Source organism: Lepidothrix coronata, unplaced genomic scaffold, assembly GCF_001604755.1.
Source record: "Lepidothrix coronata isolate B3197 unplaced genomic scaffold, Lepidothrix_coronata-1.0 Scaffold191, whole genome shotgun sequence".
Taxonomy (NCBI): Eukaryota; Metazoa; Chordata; class Aves; order Passeriformes; family Pipridae; genus Lepidothrix; species Lepidothrix coronata.
This window is the reverse complement of record NW_016690371.1, coordinates 1221884-1241706: the sequence shown is the minus strand read 5'-3', so window position 1 is coordinate 1241706 and position 19823 is coordinate 1221884. Positions and strand designations below refer to the sequence as shown.

Below are 19823 nucleotides of genomic sequence, written 5' to 3'. Positions count from 1 at the left end.
ACAAGCACTTACTCTTAGGCTGGGGAGTAGGTAAAAGTGGCACTTTTGGTTGACATTCCTATAGACAGTTGCAGGTGACTTACCGAAGGTGGCCGTGGGTACGTGTCATACGGGGGTGGTGGGCTGTCTTGTTTCGGTGTTGATGGAGTGTCAGCTTCCTCCTTGTCACTCTCACTCCAATAATCTACAAGTTATATATGGATCAGATCAAAAACTACCAACACATTTTGATGTATTTGTATATCAGAAACTTGCTTTCACAAAAGTAACTGGAAATTCCTTCACTGGTATTATCAAGAGTGAAATACTAGTGAATGCTGAAGCTCTAAATGTAAGTTGCTGCGATTTGGAATTGTCTTAATATAAAGAGGGAAAATTCCAAACATTATAGGGTATACTAAGTCTAATGTGCCATTAGAGAGATATTAAACGACAACCTGCAAATGAGCCACAAATTTAACTCTTGTACACACCTTATATAAATACAACAGGCATACAGAATACTCTTAATATAAGTATCAGATATTCAAATATTTATACAGCCACAAAAATAATTATGATAGGACATGTATTGGCTGAAAAATACTGGAAGTATTTTTCAAACGGAAAAGATGAAAAACATAGCTTTGCTCAACTCTCGTTGGCTGCAAATAACATTAACAAATGTAATTAACACCAACTGGCAAATTAAAAAAGTATGGATAATTAATGCTATTTTTCTACCCATTTTCTCCATTGTATTCTACTAGTTACAAAACTTTTTCAATTCAATTTCTAATAACAAAAACCTCCATTTAAGATAAGACATAAAAACTTTATATCATATATTTGCTTCATAAAACACCTGCTGCCCTCTTATCCATGCAAGAACATAACGGTGGTATGGTAAGGAAAAATATAATAATGACATTTAAGAACAGAGCTCCAAAACATGGATGAGAAAGTGCAAAGGATGCAGATCTTGTAGGCTAAATTTAATGGGCTATAAAGTTTCATTTTAGAGGAAATCAAATCTTGGCCAAGCTTATTTCAAAGGGGAAAACACATGGAACAATATACTACATGGGAATCTATATTTATTCTGTTACAAATATTTTTGAGGCAGAATGGCATCTAACTAAAAGGACACTGGACGTTAATATTCCTTATCTAAGAAAACTACTTAAGTGCTGACTCAGCTAAAGATGGGTAAGGTAACATTTAACACTTTTACACGTTGTAAGACTTATGCAAACATCTCTGTTGTAATGTTTTTTCAGACTCTATTACCTTTCAGTATTTGGGTAAATCATTGTATGACAGGACACTTTAGCTCAGACTACTCACAAACTTATCTCAGACAATTTTTACTTTGCCTGGTAAGTGTTCAATGAACTGCATGACTTACTACTTCATAAATGATCCAAACGAAAAATCCAAGCAGACACAACATACAGTTTTGACTTTAATGATTTTTTGTTACAATTATGATTATTGTCTTGTATGATTAATTATCTACCGTATCTAATCTTATTCAGGAGTTAAAATGAAAACTTACCTTTAAATGACACCATCTCAAAACAGCCGTCCCTAAATTTTTGTATATTTTTAGATTGTAGTAATGGTGGGGACAGCCTTATTTATATATTTAATCTTTCCATGCAGTAGCAGTTCTGTTTTTAACTCCGAGACTTTTGGTTTGCTTCCTGCAAGCTTATAGTTGATTCTTTTTAAAGGGTACAATAAATAAGTTGCATAAATAAAGTTTTAATGACTACCAAATAAAAAAATCCAAACAGTTATGTCTCTAGACATCTGCAAATAATTAATTTTTGGTGAATGAAAGACTAAGTCAATGAAAAGTCTTTTTCCAAATAAATCATAGTTTTAAGAAAACTTATTTTTGGCAACTTAAGATGCCTGAAAATATTGACATATAGATATGTTTGCTCCTATTACAGCACAGCCTAAGAGTGCAATGTGTGGTGAGAAACCTGTCAGAATTGCATCATTCAGAGACATTTCTGCAGGCTTGGAGCTCAACTGTTTATTCTGAAAGTAAAATCTAGCAGTCTCAGTGCAGGTTCCAATTTTGGCTAAAAATATGAAGGTGTTCTTGCTGTCAAATCCACACACAAGAAAACACTGTACACGGTGTGATCACCTTTGCATACCTTATCTCAGACAGGGAATTCTGCTGGCAACCTACAGCTTGTATAGGAAATTTCTGCAGTTACAGGGGTCAACTTGCAGATAAAATGTATGAAAATAGCCTCTCACCAACTTTTAAAAATGTTCTGCTTTTGGCAACTGACTCAGAGTCTATCTAAAACATGTATGATGCTATGAAAGAGCAAAATCTCTGCAGATTTTGTCCAATTCAGTCATGGATAAAGCTCTATGTATCAGGCATATCTTGAGAGTTTTCTCAATGACTAATAGACTGCATATATTATATATAAACTAACACTGACCTGCCATTTCCCGATGAAATATATTCTATTTATATAAGCAAGGTTTTTTTTCCTCTGATTTATATGACTGGAAAGTGTATAACTTCTCCATCCAAGGAAGTCTCTTGCTGTATTGCTAACATTCATTGTATTTAATATGGAAAGTTGATGGTATTTTTATAAAACTGTTCTGTACAGAATGTAACATTTTATTCAGCACTACACCCACAATTCAGTGATTCGTGCATCTCTGAAGCACTTGAAATATATTTGTGCACTTTAGATTCAGAACCATTCAACTGTTAATTGAAACATATTTGACAACTACTGTTGAATTGTTTCAGAGGTATTATAAAGGTTTGCTGCAAAGGGCTGAACTGAACAGAAATAAAAGACCTTTTGTCAAATCAACTATGTAGATGACAATTGGTACAGTTGCTGAATACAGAAAATTTCAGCTTCACAGTTTCTATAATTGCAAAAATGCTTGAAGTGATAGAGAGGTTTTACTTTGCTAACTTGATACCTCTGCTAATTAGGGACACTACTGAGCTGTATAATAGCCCTTGTGCTGGGAGCCAAGGAAAATCACCAGAGGCATTAAAACAGTGTATGGCAGTGAGAGGGGAATGTGATACTGACTCCCACACTAAATACAAACTAAGCAACACTAAGAGGATATAGTTCTACCTAACTGCATATAACAAATCAACATGACTGAATGGTGTTAGAGTGGTAATAAAGATCTCCATCAGTGCTGGGATGTAATTTCCATAGTCACTGGGGTTTCACTGATTATCTTCAATAGTGAGATATTTTAATAATAGGCTACATGAGGCTTGAATGCACATGATCTCATGTCTAGGAACTGGATCATCTGCTATTTTATCACTCAGTGATTTCTTAGCAGCAAAAATATTTCTCCAAATTCATCTGGATTTTGAAAGGTATATCATGTGTGCAATTGTGCACTTGGACAGCGTTAGCATAACATACACCTTTTCCTTTACTGTCCCACATGGCATTGTAATTCTAGTGCCAACCTACTGTCAATAGAAGTTTGAATTTGGCTTTGGATGCCAACACAGAGGATTTCCTAGAAGACTCCAAGATTCAGAGTTTGTTCACAGCCTCTTCAAGCAGTGACAGATGGTATACACTTCCCTCCAAACAGGTTGCTGTAGTGCTGCCTAGGAAGTATGGATTCTCAAACTGATTTTTAAGTCTGGTGAGGCATTGAGAACATGACTGGAGAACAGTGAGCATGCTGCTGCTATACTGGGCTGTGTGAATGCAGAGGGCCTGGTGTTAAAAATGAAATGATGTGCCATGGACCATACCAGACTAAAACAGGGTGTGGGCAACACTCCCAGAATAAGCAGTGGCACTTACTAGACAACATGACTAGAAATGAGGCAAAAGAAGATACAACCTAGTTATGTGTGAGAGTGACAGAGCACCCAAAAACCTTCCCATGCACAATATCACCTCCAAATTACATCAGTATGCTGTAAGCCACAGCTCTTCAACACCAGGCTGATCCTTCTGGGATTCTCTGTGGTGAGGGTGATCAAGCTATGAATCAAGGTAGACATAATTTTCTGATGCTGTTTTTTAATCTCCTACTGCTATAGAATACCCCACCTTCCTGATATTTCTACCTGGTTGCAAAGTCACTCTTGCTTCTGACCAGGGAAAGGAGTTTTTTGGACAGTTTCTCCCAGGAAAACGGCACTGCAACAACACACAGAGACAGACCATCCACACCTTTCTTTTCAGGAAGATGAACATGGTATCAGGCCAGATGGTCAGACCTAAGGCTGCTGTCACATAAGTTGGTATAGAACCACAACCACACACCATGTAACAAATTTTGAAGCTTAGTGATAGCCTTTTGAATGCAACTCTCCCTGGAAAATGGCTAGAAATATAGCCTGTGTAAAGAAAAGACTATAGTAAATGCACTAAGTGCACTGCGATTGCAGGTCTGAGCTATAAGTTTTTTGGGCCAAAACCCAGAACCTTTTAAATGAAGACCTCAGAGTCACAGAACTAAAAAGTGAGGTTTTGACTCAGTGGGCAGCAGGCAGACAGGCACCTGGATAAGGTCTGGATCATCACAACTGCTGCGATTTTCTGGTGCCTGCTGCTGGGTGCACATGTTACAAAAAAGCATGTATTCAAAAGCTATCTGTTTGCCAAAGGAGCTAGTTGGATCCACACTTCTGTGGATCCATGTCACTGGCAATTCTAAGAAACAACCTCCTCAACACAATCGGATTGACCCTTTCTTTTTGCTGTCTGCCAACAGGAATTCTCATGCAACGACTTAAAGCAAAGCAACTCATTATTTTATACATGCTGCTTTTTTAACCCACGAAATATTAGGCACCAAAAATAAAGAGATGTAACATGTTGTAAGCCTGCAACTCCAAATGAAATCCAAACAGGGCTGTACCATACACTAAAACAGAGCAACATCAGCAGAAATCACAAAATTTAAGTGGCCTTAAAATTAAAGTCTTCAGGGGAAATCCCGTTATATCAACAGATTTTAGAAGAATGGTTTTGTTCATGAGAACAATTTCATGCACTCCTGCCCTCTGTGAATTCAAACACCAAATGCGATGTTTAATTTTTTTTTTTTTAGTTTGCAGATTCTTAATTTTCTTCTGATAAGGGACACAGATTCTTTGGTACCACATACAGGAGCTTACTGCCAGTATATCTGCTGCTTTTAACTACCTTCTGCAGCCTTCTCAGAAATAATCCAGTGTCTGTGGATCAGAATCTGAAGGAGCTAATCTAAACCCCTGAAAGAGAAGGAATTCTGTAAAGCAACAGCAGTGATACCTACATGTGAATTGCTTTCAGAAGTTGAGAACGAGGCCTGATACACAGCAAGGAAAAGAGAACATATGAACTTGTGTTAAGAGCTGTCAGAGGAAACCAAAATAACAACACATTACCTTGCTCTTGTTTGATCCTCTCTCTTTCTGCATAGCCAGCAGCAAGCATGTTAATTCTGTTTAGCCATCTGAAATAATATTAAAAGAAGCAGTGATACCAATCCAGCCTCTAAATTTTTTGAGTGCATTTCTATCAAAAACAAAGCTAGGAACATCTGAAGGAGATGTTATTTTTCATATTAGACAAGTGTTCTCTTTGATACTCTTATTCAGGGAGTTTCCAAAGATCTATGATTTTGCTATTGAACAAAATGTTTTCACAGCAAGTATTTTATTTCAAACAGAAAACCATGTATGAAGTCAAACATCTGTAAAATAAAGGTTTTGGAGATAATCAAAGAGCTGTTAAGACTGCTGCTCACAGATATGCCATCACACAAATACTCCTGTTGTTCTGATTTCTCAAGAATAAAAACCAGTTTTCAGAGATTTAAGCAACATTTTAAGGCCAGAACTGGCACCTTGGCAGAGGAATCGAGTAGAAACCAGCAGTAAAAAAAACAGGTTCACTCCCAAGCAGACAGTGTGGTTAAATTATGCCATTGTGTGTTTTAGAGCTTACCTACAACGCCATATACAAAGAGAAGGAGGGATATCAGAATTCACTTTTGTGTTTGTGTCGGAGAAGCAGAGGGAGAAAGACAGTTGCTTCAATGCAATTCACATCTAAGGCTTTAATCTCAAAATAGACTTGAAAAAATGCTTCCATAAACTGCACGAATTTAAAAAAATAAAAAACCCAACACAAAACCAAACAAACACACCCACCCCCAAAAAACCCAAACCAAAAAACAAATGAGCTATTGCTGCTCTCCTCTAGCAGGGCTGTCACTGTCAAGCATACACTCCACTGTCTGTAGCAGGGCAGTTTCAACCTGTACTCTTCCCCCATGGGGCTCTCAGTGTATTCATTAGCCAAATGCTTACAATGAATCAGGTCGTTCATCAACGAGGCTTTAAACCACCATGGCCATCTCCTGTGGTTGTCCATTCCATGGTAAACCTGGAATTACTTGCTCCAGTCATCCCATAGTCAGGACTTGACAGGCCTGGTTTGCCAACCTACTGGCTTGCAATTTAACTGCTAGGGTATATAGAAAGACAACTCCAGTCAGGTTTGCGTTTTCTTCAGGAATGTGAAGCCCCTGTTTGAGAAAACCGTGCCTGATGGGTTTCATTTGCCTACTGCATGCACAGAAACAGGCTGTTTAGCTCAGCAAAGGATACACATTTGTAATGACTTCTGCATGCTAGTCTTCAAGACATTGCAGTGCAGGGTAAGCAGGCATCAGATCATAAAATATAGTCACTGTCCTAGAAATTAACTCCTGTCATCACGGAGTAATAGAATTATAGAATGTTTTAGGTTGGAAGGACCTTAAAGATCTTCTAATTACAACTCCCCTGCCATAGGCGGGGACACTTTCTATCAGCTGTCACTGTCCTTCCACAGTGACCACATACATGATCTGTAAACCATGTTAATGGTCCATAAAGTGTTGGACAATGGGAAGAAAGCTAGAGATTTACTCCTAAAGTGATTGCAGAATACTTAATGTTACCACCCAATCAAAACTTCTACCAGAAGAATAGGGAAGCTGAAGAAGAGACTTAAAATTTAAATTATAATTCTTAGAAGTGCCATACGGTTATAAAAACAAGTGGCACATAGGAACACAAGTCCAACAAACCATGTCTCAGACAATGATTTCACACCTTCCCAGCAGAAAGATGACCCATTACAAAGCTATCTTTTAGGCTCACATTCCTGATATGTGAAGACTTTTTTGGGGGAATAAAGCTCAGCTGTCTTGACAGCTCTGCCAGCCTAAGTCAGAGGCACTGAGACAGGAACCTCACCCAGAGCACTCCAGCCCCATGCTGCTGAAGGACCAGAAAAGCCATAGACTTTTCTGTGTCCAAAGGGTAAAGCAGCACAAGACAACAAGCATCTGCTCTATCAAATGGTATGGCAGACAGCAGAGACGGCCCTTTGCTTTCCTCCTGCCTATTCTGGATTTCATGTTCCCAAGTTCAGCTCCTGGCTTACCTCCCCCACCTGGACAGCCAGCAGGGAACAGCCACCTACTGAACCCCATTGAGCAGGGCTGCAGGGGACAAAGTATTAGATAATAAATCTATAAAGGTTCTCCTGTTGGAAAACTTCATTCTGTCCTAAATATGAGATAGCATTTCCTGGTAAGTGTGCGTGTTAATGAGGCAACCAATTAAATTAACAAACACTTAACTGACAGTCAATTGATACTGCTCAGAGCTATGAGATATGATTCTTTCTAGAAAAATGTTGTTTCACGAAAAGTATAATCTAATGAGAACCCAGGAAATGTGTACCATTCTCTCACGTTGATACAGAGAGAGAGAAGAGACTTATCGTCACAGTTCATGATCTGTATCAAGGTTTGGAATATGACTGGCAGTGCCTGTGGGGTGAACAAAAAGGTACTGACATGTTTGTAAACTGTTAACAACCACAGCTTTTGAGTAGTTTGCCAGTCCAGAAACAAAAACAAGGTATTGACCTCTTCTGCGTAATTTTTGATATGTGGCTGCTAAAGTTTCTTCAGATATGGTTAGAGAATTAATATTATTTTAATAAAGTATGGCTAGAGCTATGGTTCATTGAAGTTAGAATTTTATGAGAAATCCAACACAGAGGTTGTATCAAAAGGGAAATTCCTGCAGAATGGAAGAGGAGTAAAACATGTCTGCATTACAATGCACTGGGGAGAAAAGTTCCAAGCACACAGTTAGACACATATTTCTTTCTTTCAAAGTCCTAGGACATGGGAAGATTTATATCTTTCTTCCCTCTAGTATGTGTGTCCTGGTAGCCACTGTAACCTTTGGAGGACAAGAGGCCAAGAAAATATTGCTTCTTTACAGCAAAATCAGCTTTAATTTTCTTTAAGACCTGTTTGCTAGGTATGAGAATAAATAGAGTGGCACTGGTAGCTGCAGCAGTCATCTAGGTTTTCTTTTCTTTTTTTTTTAATAATAGCACATTAATTTCTTGTCACTTTTTAATTAAAACAATTTTATGATACCTAGAACAAGATTAAAAAAAACCCCTCTCTTTCTGTAGATCTGCAATTTCTGCAAAGAAGGATGCACAGTACTGGAACTCTCACAGACTGGTAGGAAACATTTTCCTATCTTATCTCATGCTGCAGGTAGATGCAATGCTTTTAGTCACAGCAGGGTGTCAAAGTTGTCCTCAAGGATATGGGATGAACTTGCTATATGGGAATATGGATACTTTAGAGTGTCTGTAAGTACCTGCCTGCAGTTCAACCAGAATGAAGAGAATCCCAGTGAATTTCCAAGCAAGATGTTTCCATGACTATACAGTTACACAAGCAAAACAGTTCTCCTTCTTCTCACCCAGACTAAACATGTTATATGGGTAAAAAGAACACTTTTGCTGGCGTGACCGTATAGATAAAAGCATCTTCAAACACCACAGCAACATAGTTCAGTGGTCACAGCTCTCCAGACTCCTTACCAGCACAATGGTGTGGCACAGTCATAAAAGTAGTAAGAAAATTTGACTAATGACAGTTACCTGAGATTAAAATACACATTTTATGTGAGTAGATACACACAAACAAAAACTTCACAGCCTGCAAACATTTTTTTATAAAAACAACTAAATAATTTTATAAAAAGGATGAAGGAATTGAACCATTTTGAACTTTCAGTCAGACTATGTATCAGTAGTTTTCTTTTGTTGTTTCTTCTGCTTCAAGTATGAACAGAATTGAAATGACTGCCTGATACATAATTAGAATGTATGTCAGAAACTTGACCAAAAAAAAAGAACAGAAAATGATCAAGAGTCTTAATTTAACTTGATAACTTGACTCTGTGTTTTACTTCATCTAGGCTACAAAATGCTTTTAGACAGGAAGTATTTTCTTATCACTGGATTTGAAAGATTATTTTTCAGTCACTCTTTTTGCAATCTATTGAGTTGATTCAATGTTTATGAAAGCAAACTACCTTTTCTAATATATTAAACAAAGAGAAAAAAATAAAATTCTTTGGTGAGACTGATGGCAACTCACATGTAAGAATTTCCATAGGCCTTGACAGAGTTGTTTTAAATTTACATGTGTATAACTCAGATCAAATCTTGTCAAGCTTATTCCAAATGAATTAAGAAGCACTTACTTCAAAATACGATAAAAAACTATTTGTGCTGGGAAGTTAAAAATCTCTTAATTCTTGAGTTTTAGACTGTGCAATATATTTTTAAAGAATTGTTGCACATTTGCTGCTGCTTTCTGATTACTGAACAGTTACATAAATTGTTATCCTTAGCATGAAGGTACTTTGTCATACTGACTGAGGACCTGCTGATAGAAGTGATTTAGCTACTGCTGTAGTTCAGGATATACCATATAGACCATGCCATTTTTCTGTTTGGTGTGCAGCAAATTGCATTTTAAGTGACTGGCTTGACAGAATTATCAAGCAAAGGCAAGCCTAAAATTTCACAAACAAATGAAAAGGTTTTAAGTTTTCTCACTGAGGACAAATTTTTGAAGTGAGCCTCAGTAATGCACAAACTTCTGAAAAAATGTTAACAGAGAGCCATTCCTAAACAAAAGTAAGCATAGTATAGTATCAGCTTGCTTTTCCAGCCAAATATTATCAGTAACGAACTGGCAGTACCCTGAAGGTGCTCTGCCAGGTAGGTGAATCTAGTACACACAGGAGAGACTAAAGCATGATTGTAGCACTTACTAATGGTTTTATGGGTTCAGTTCTATCTCCTTTTTCCTCTGTTTTAAAAACAATTCTGGTCGGCGAGGATATCCACAGACATTATGTAAGATAGAACAATTCTCAGGTTGCAATAATAGATTTTTGTTTGTGTTCTCTGTCATATGATGAAAATGGCATAATATTTTGAACTGAATTAATTTCAGTTTACGTTGTGAAAATAAATTAAATAACCCCTCAAATATTTGTATAGACATGGGATCCATGTTTTAATTTACCATTCAAATAAATTAAGAGGAATCGTATTTATTTTGTGCTGAAGTCTCAATCATGTTTCTGAAAAATTGCAAAAATGGTCTAAAATAGATAGAGTAAAATTCAATACTCAAAGAACTAAGAGTCAAGTCCTTGTTCTTTTTTGAGATGTTGGAATTTTCCACACCAAATTCACTTCAACATGCAGGTTAAATTCATGGCAGTAGAGAGAATCTGCAAAATTCGTTCCTTGTAATCCCTCTCTCATTTTTCAAGACTGGCAGAAGAAAAAGCAGTGACTGCTTTAAAGCTTTTTCTAACTTCTTATTCCCTCCAGGGCAAGAAACAGAAGGATTCCCAGAGCAAGTATCACATCTGTTTGGGAGTATGTTAGGAAGTGGAGTTGGAGATATCTCACATTGGCAGGTGCTACAGAGCCAAAAACAGAAACCTGGAATTCTGAAATTGTGTTTCGAGTTGTTTCACATACTGTATTTATTTCTTTTTAGAAACAGGGAATCTTCAAACATTTGTTTCAAGAAAAGGTAATTTTTGCATGAATCAAATATTTAGCCAGTCAGAAGCCAGTCCGAAATAATGGTACTCTGCACTCATTAGCTATTCAACATAAATTTTTAGAATAACACATACTTTATTATCACTGTGTTATTACTAGCTTCAAGAAGTGTCACATTTAAGGAATGTGCCCTTGAACTTTGCTAGATTTCCTTACCTGTTCATATCATCTAGATGTTCAGCAGCAAAATAAAAACTTTTGATCTTAGGATGGCAGGCTTTGAATGCACTGTAGAGGAAAAACATAATTATAAAAATGTAATGGCACAACTCTTTTTTTTTTTAAGATGTAAGACAGCATGGTCACAAAGGAATGAGATGAGCTTATACTTCCTGAGTTGTTGCATGCCCCCAAACAGTATATGAACATACAACTTTTAGGATTGTGCCAGATTTCACCAAGTAAAGTGCTCTTTAACTACCCTGTTCTAAATAATTCCTGATTCATATGTGCATAAATAATTGTTTCACCATCACCTGCAGTGCACTATATTTGGATAAAGTTAACCAGTTAAAGATAAAATTTTATGTATCAGGTAATTTTGCTGATATACATATAGCTGTCAATTTTTTCTGAGCAGAAAACTGACAGAACAATTAATTCAATACAACAGAAAAATTCTCAGTCCTGGTGATTTCTCACATCCCAATGACTTTGATATTACCTTTAGCTCTAATGACTGCATTTCCAACAGGAAAATGTGATGTGCTGATTGACTTCTGAAAAGCTGTCATAAATCAACACTGTGTTCATGAGGTCATTCTAAGCAATGGGCAATTACATCTCATCTTTTCTTTCCACTAAAGTAATCACCATGACGGGCTGAGAGAATTACTGCATTTCATACATAATATGAAATAAATTACTAGAAAGAATCTTTTATCTGTGATGGATAAAGAGTTATGGTGAAGTACTTGAAGAACCAGAAAATGCATTTAAAATTATTAATAATTTACAGTACAGAAGAATAATTTTTCTGGAGGTGTCTCTTAAAATAAGTTCCAAAAACTTAACAGTCCCAAAGAAGATAAGGAAAACTGCAAACACGATACATGAAGAACATCATCACCATTTTCCTGAGACACAATGAGCTTCATATATATATATATATATATATATATATAAGGTAATAAAATAGTTCTCACTCTCTAATCCATTATGTCTCAGGAAAATGGTAATTATGTTCTTCATGTGTATCATGCTTGCAATTTTCAATATATATGTCTGTGTGTGTGTACACAGATGTACACACATGCATGTTTTGGAAAGCAGGCATATGAATTTTTTATCAAGGAAAGCTACTGCTAGAGAAGGTAACATAAAATTGAGACTAAAGGAATTCCTCTAACACATTACAGCATGACACAATGTTATGCAAGTCAAAGCAGATGTACAGTGACATCTGCTCAGTTTAGAAAGACATCATCAAGTAACCGAGACCCAAAATTGACTTCTTAAGACTGTTACAGCATCTGTCGTCTGGACTCTTAGAGGTTTTTTTATCTTTATATGCCACCCAATCAAAGAGTCTTAATAGCTGCATTTTACATGATACTATCCAGTAGATACTAAGTCAAGTAAAACCAAACCAAAACAATTTAAGCAGGGTGCAATTCTGAGAGGTGACTTTATGCTGTTGCCCCCAAAAAAATTAAAAATGAAGCACTTCAGCCATGTAGCCCAAGGACACAGGACAATTAAGCCCAAACTGATATTTTTTTTTTAAATGCAGTTTTCATTTTCTGCTCTTTGAGACCATCATGAAGAGTAGAGTTCATCCTGAAGAGATACACAAACCAACTGATAAAAGGTCAGTGCCTTCTATAGAACTCTATGTCCTACAAGTCATACTACTTTACATTTGCAAACACTGTTTTTTACAAATTTCAGCAATTCCAAAGCCTTGTTAAACTTGAAAGAACTCTACAAATCACTAGAAGGCAAGGCAAAAATTTTTTGAACAATAATAACTCTAAAAATATCTCTGTAGCAGTATGTACCTGTCATATTGCTACATATGCTTGAATTTGCATTTAAATAATAAATGGATTTGTGCAACGGCACAAATCTAGATAGCAGCATAAACTGGTGAGAAGAAACATTCTTTAAGACCTTTAGGTCATATATCAAAAATACAAAAATTGCTGTCATTCTCTTTTTAACTCTGCCTCAGGACTGATATACTGTGTCAGCAAACTTTGAGATGATGCTAACTAACTTGGAGTTACATTAAATATTGATGCCTGGCCACAACTTGGGGACTTTTTTATCTCTATAGTCTCTGTATTATGCTTAAAGCTTCTTATCAAGTGTAACGGTATCACACAAATGCTCTCCAACTCCCAGCAAACAAATTAAAAAACCCAACCCCTAACAGAAAGGAAAAAAAAGAAGAAAGGAAAACTAGGAAAAAAAAGAAGAAAGGGAAACTAGGAAAATAAAGGGACAGAAGCAGCGAAGCAGTTTTCTTGCTCATATTTCATTTTGGTCTAGTCAAGCACTGTGATTCATGATGAAGCAAAAAAATAGCCTTCTTTGGGCAAGATGGCACACACCCACAAAAATTAATTTTCTTTTCCTGTATGAGCTTATTCTGTGATTCAACCCCATGATCATTGTAATGAAGTCCATTATGTCACTGTTTTAAGAGAAAACCTTGTCCTTTGTCCCACTTTTTTTATTGTATTATTGCATTATTTTTGAGCGTGCTTACTATTTCTTGCGGCATTCACTGGCTCTGTCAATTTTAAATTCAGGTAGACTGATGAATCCTTCTGCTTTTTCATCCTGCAAAGATAGTCCCAGATATTACTGTAGCTAAACTGTCAAAAAAAACCCACCATGCTGAAAACTTAGAAATATTTTCACTTGCCTGCTTCTTACATAAGGAACACTAATGCTCTGCTCTGGCAAACCTCCCACAGAAGTCACTGGGACTTTTGCCAAAGTAGTAAGACAGATCCCTTGCTGTAAAATACAATTTTAAATACCCAGTTTTCTCAAACAATTTCACAGCTGAACCAACATTAGAAAATATACAAAATGACCAAATGTATTCAGTCAATTAGTTATTGTAATTAGTTAATTTTGGGGGAAGATGGACTAATTTGTAAGGAGAAATGCAGCCTACTGTAAGAAATAGGGAAAAAAGCAGTTTCAATGTGTGCTGTTTGCCATCTTCATAAGATATCACAGCTAGGAGGCATGATATCTCTTCAGCTACTTTCATCTCTCTACAACACTCAGAATACATCTGACCTTCCTCCTCTCTCCTCTAAAGACTTACACAGTTTATTTTATCAGATATTCCATCTCCCTTGGCTTTTCACAGTTTGAAAGCATTATTTATTTTAAGCTACTATTACATCAATAACATAGTCTCTCTTATTAACAGCTCATAACTTTGCATGCAAAATTAATACAGGATCATAGAAGTGAAGCTGCAGAAAATACAAATGTATGTTAAGGAATTCCACAGAGTTACATCTTTTTCTAAGAATTCAGATTGTTATTTAAACTACATATGCAGTCCATATGATTATATGCCTTCTTAAAAACAAATAAATAAAAGACATAAATCAGCATATAAAACTGGAGCTGGAGTTGTTGTGTGGAAAGTATAAGGTTGTAACAGGTTCAGCATTAGCAGGTATTTTCAAATCCAAAGGACACTGTTTAGAATAATCTTGCTATTTCTTTTTTGAATGGTTGCCTAAGGAAACAATTTTGGCAAAGAGCACTGCTGTCTTGTCTGTCCATCTACCACTGAGGAACCCCCTGCCAGCCTTTGAATCTGTTGGTGATTACAGGCACCGCTGAGGGGGCTGAGGTCTCAAAAATGACTAAATCTCAGAAAGTCCCAGGGAAGCTTGGGACAGGGTGGGAGACAGAGGTGCTCAGACCACTGCCCTCTGCACAGGAAAATATAGCACAACTCAGAGGTTCCATATGCTCCTTGGCCACAGCTGTTGAGCACTCATTGTAGTTGTAGGCACCAATTACCGCCCTGATGAAGACCTTCTAGTAGCCAAGGGAGGAAGGATGGAGTTAGGAGTTAGGGTTACTGATCTGAAGCTGGGACTAAGATAAAAATGGCATGAATCTGTGGGAAAACAGGCTTCAGTAACTCTTTTCATGGAACAACTTGCTTTCTGTTTACTCAGGGAAAAGTTAGGGATTACAATATTTTGAAAAGGTTATGTACAAATGCTTGCAGTGATTAAAAGAAGAAGTCCAGTATTGAGTGCATCCACATCTTGGCAATGATTTTATCTCAGCATATTTTCTGCTGAGATTAATGGGATTTAAAATCAAGGTTTCCTAACTCACTGGCAAAAAGCTTTGTTGCTAAAGCTGATATAAACAAATGTGTACCAAGGCAGAATATGTTGCAGAAGCAAACCTGTACATAATTCAGCTGGGCTACAACCATGCTTTTAAGTTTAGCATTATATAAGCACTGAAATCACATAAAGAGCTACAAAGAAGGAACAACAGGAGAACACAACTGAGAAAACAGAAGTATCTTCCTTAATTGCCAGAGGTTTGGGTAGTTTCACTAGCACAGATAAACAAGGAACACCAGGCAGCACAACATCAAAGTCTACACTTCCATGACTAAAGCTTGAATGACAGGATTAAATAACTACCTTTTTCCCTTTCAAGACTTTGGGGATAGATTTATTCTAAACTGCTGTCAGCAGGATACAGGAAACTGTTATTTTTCCATGTAATAAAATGAAAATTGGAAGGACCAAATATCTCCAGACCTTAATGGTAATTTTGTCAGGCAGTTAATATTAATTTCACTATGATTATTTGAACAAAGGTATTAACATATAAGCACTCAAAGCATCAGTTACTCACTAAATCATGACAACAGCACTAAACAGAATATTTGTTGAGACAATGAGCACAAATACTTTACCTCTTCATTGATATACCAATATAGAGATGTATCCTTCAGGACAAACCAGTACTTTTTCCATTTCTGGGAGAAATAGCTCTTGGCATCTTTCTTTTTCCAAAGCCAGCCTTCACAGTCCCCTCGACCAAGATCTTTACATGAGATCCGTCTTTTGCTTTTACCAGGAATAGGAGCTGAAAATGACAACACGTTGATGTGAAAGCATTTGACTTGTCCACTAAATCAATGACAGCTAGTTAGAAAGCACCATATATTTAAGAAAATTATGTAAAAATTTCAACTAAATTTGCCATGAATAAATTATTACAAACATTCTATTTTGACCACAAGTCACCATAATTTAAAAACCAAAGCAAATAAAAGAAAAACATGTTCAGCATCTCAGAACTTATATTCTATATATTCTATGGATAAGACAAAAAAAAAAAGGCAACACAGAAAGAGAAGACACTATAGAGAAAAGAAAGGCAAGATATTTAAAAATAAGAAAAAGATTAATATTTCACATCAGATCAAAGCTCTCAACATATAAATTCATGTACTTTCCCTAGCAGTTGCCAAATACAGCGATTTAAGTACTTCATAGGTGTTCCAAAACCTCTCTTTGCAGCCTCTTTTGAAACTAAACAGTTCCTAAGGCCTTTGTACTTCTACAACAAAGGAAGAAAATTTACTATGATATAAATTACCTGACAGCGTAGGTAATGAGCAAGTGCTGCACTGAGGCATTACATGCACACAGCTGGAAAAACCAACCCTGGCCCCAAAGAGGCTTGAGTCAGTCTGAGTATTCAAAAGCAAGATAAAACCAGATACATAAAGGTAAAGGAGCATTAGGAAACTATGAGACATCAGTAATGGACTAATACATTCTCAACATGATCAAATGAACTGAACATTTGACTGGAGATAAGTTCTAGTTCCTCAGATACTGCAATACCATAACATTAATGCTGGCAATTCCCTTCCTACCAATACATAAAAACGAATTTATTTTTTACCTTTGTTCTTCTTTTTACTTTTCTGCTGTAGAGAAGACTGTTGAAATGTCTACAAGGAAATCAAAACAGAGGAAATGAAAATACAAGATTTATATTCAACCACATCCTTATAATAAAAGAAATGTAAGGTGGGGACATGAAGTCATCATCAGGTAACACCAGTTAAAAGACTTTTAGGCCTAAGAAAAAAGGTAATTTTAGTTCAACTGTTTATGAGGTTGTAAAGCAAAAGCACACTGTGAAACACCTTAAAATAGACCACAAATTAATTTGGTAAAACAACTGAAGTTTCTCTCTAAAATTGTTTCTCTTCTCTTGTTCTGCTAATGAAGAAGGAATTACTCCCTTTGGTTACTATGATAAGGAAAATACGCAGCCCATACATTTCTAATACATCATCTAATTAAAGTATTCTTGACATATATATGCAAATTAATCCAGTGCCTAATGCAGGTGTGAAGGCACTTACACAATCGTCATTAGACCATCAGACAATTATCTCAGAAAAAGCCGAGTATTTTGAAGGACACCAGCAAAATTTTGCTAAATCACAACTAGGAAAAAGTCTCCCAAATAAAAATTCTGAACTAAAACTTCATTTTTTACCAGGTTTTAAGTGGAAGTACTTCCCTCCAGTTGATCCACTCTCATGAACTAACCTATTGCCTTGGCAGTGAGACAGGATGGAAATTACTCCTTTACTTAAGATCCTAGCTTTTTAATAATAGCAATACATATTAACACATTTCATGGGCATTCTGTTTAGAAACTTTGACTCAGATAATCACAATCCCTAGTGAATTAAAAAAGTAATTCTGTAATTAATCACACCAAAATTTAAAGACATGATTTCACTTGTTTTGAATTTTAGTTTTCTATCAAGATAGACAAACGTATTATTGCTAAAACTAAGAAAAGGCCACATTACAGTGTCTTGAGCATTAAAACTTCCTATTTCAGATTACCAGGAATTAATAAAAAAAAAAATCAAAACTTTTGTGCCACTTGGTTAAAATAAATTAAAGCAAAAGCACTGACAGCCCTGAGATCCCAAATCCTGTTCTTAGCAGATAAGACAACCCCCCACCCCAGTTTACAAGACTCCCTTTTCAAGTCAAAGAGATGCTTTGGTTTTGGACGTGGCACTTAGTGCCACGGTTCAGTTGACATGGTGGTGTTTGGTCAAAGGTTGGACTTGATCCCGGAGTTTTTTTGCAACCTTAATAATTCTATTCTATTTTAATTTTCTCCTCCCTACTTCCTGCACACCTGAGCTCACTGCAGAAGACTGGGGCTCAGCTTCGAAGGGATGTTTTGCCTCAGAGCTGAGAGATTCTCAAGAAGCAAATACTAACATGTCCATGGGGAAAATTACCAGCAATGCCATAATTAAGTGTAATTAAAAAAATTATCTGACTTGCTTGATGTGCTGATTCCTTGGATACCATATCTGAAGAAAGCTACTGAACTATACTGCCACCTCAGAGGGTCAAAATAGGACTCCACTGGGAAGAAAAAAGGACCCCACTTGTTTTCATTCCCTGGCTCTTGTCCTTCTTCTGCTACCAGTATCAATCAGATCAGCACCAGCTCTCAGGAAGACAAGACAGCAACATCATCCCAACTTACATCACATGAAACATTTCAACCTGTGCAGTACTAAGAGAGTTCTCATCACCCAGGAATAACAGAGTGGCTGGGCAGATGTGTAAATAACTTCCTCTTAGACACTTTAAAAATCTTGACTAATTCAAAGTGGCTGAAAAAACACACACAGATACAAATCCAAAACTTTATTGCTTCTCAGTTCACGACCCAGACAACTTCTTTCTGCTGCTTGACTTTTCTGCACTAATATTTTAAAAGTGTCAAAACAGAAAAGGAAAACCTTGGTTTTCTTAAAAGCGATTCTTAAAGCAGGTGAGAACAATATGAAAAGCCTTCTCTTTAAATATTTTGTCCTTAAATTGAGCCTGCAAACGTGAGCTCACACCTCTCAACCTCTGAGTCAGTTTTTGGGAAGAAAGGGTAATGAAGGGGTATCGGTTTTTAACAGGAAGAAGCATGTAATTTAAATGTCTAGCCATTTTTCCATACATTAGGTCACATTGCAAAATAGAAAGGTTTTATTGAATTCAGTTATTATTCTAAATTAGCTCATTGAATTAAATTATAATCAAGGATAAAATCTACAACTGAGTGAAGTTCCTGGGAACTATTCAACTGCAGTGATTTTAACTAACACTTTATATTGTTTTACATAGACTTCAGGCTTCATGTTAATTCACCCTTTGCAAAAAACAGCACCATCTTATTTTTTAACCCTGAAGATGTATATGTAATATAAAATATGTTGTTTATAATCAGAGAATGACAAAGGAGGTCATGTCCTTCCTCCTGATCAGAGCAAGGGCTTGCTTTGAAGCCAACACTGGATCATGTTCTTCAGGGTCATCTCTAGCCTAGACACAACTATCTGCAACAAGGTAGATTCCACAGCTTCTTTATGTGACCTGTCCTGATGTTGGCCACCATAATGTTACCCTTTTAACCTTAATTCTGTGATGTGGCAAATATGAAAATAATATAAATACTTCTTTATAATGCCACAAACCCTAAAACTATGGATTCACACCAAAGCCAGAAATGTACTTGTACTAATGCAAGCTTGCTGCAAGATACTGTTTAATGACTCGCCCACAAAGCCAGATTCAATACATGTTCAGTGCATTTTGATTCTGATACATCTTGAGCTTTGAGCAACTGCTTTCACATACATCTTGTCCAAGTTCTCAAGAATTCATCTCTTCTACTAATTCTGAGAACAAGCACGAAATGAAACAGAAAGCAGCATTCTATATTGAAGAAAGTTGTTAGTAACTCAAAGGAATAAGTAAAATGGAAACAAGACTGCCA

At 36.4% G+C, this 19823-nt stretch overlaps 1 protein-coding gene across 6 annotated transcripts in view; it reads right to left on the bottom strand.

Moving 5' to 3' along the window:
• CNKSR2 (connector enhancer of kinase suppressor of Ras 2) overlaps positions 1 to 19823 on the bottom strand; it is a 207682-nt gene that overhangs the window by 38915 nt on the left and 148944 nt on the right. For all 6 annotated transcript variants that reach the window (XM_017831466.1, XM_017831467.1, XM_017831465.1 and 3 more), the window contains 6 exons: positions 16908 to 16956; positions 15907 to 16079; positions 13693 to 13766; positions 11136 to 11207; positions 5402 to 5469; positions 84 to 184 (listed from right to left, as the gene is read on the bottom strand). In XM_017831466.1, the coding sequence (XP_017686955.1) occupies positions 84 to 184; positions 5402 to 5469; positions 11136 to 11207; positions 13693 to 13766; positions 15907 to 16079; positions 16908 to 16956 (537 nt within the window). The remainder of the gene's footprint in view (positions 1 to 83; positions 185 to 5401; positions 5470 to 11135; positions 11208 to 13692; positions 13767 to 15906; positions 16080 to 16907; positions 16957 to 19823) is intronic.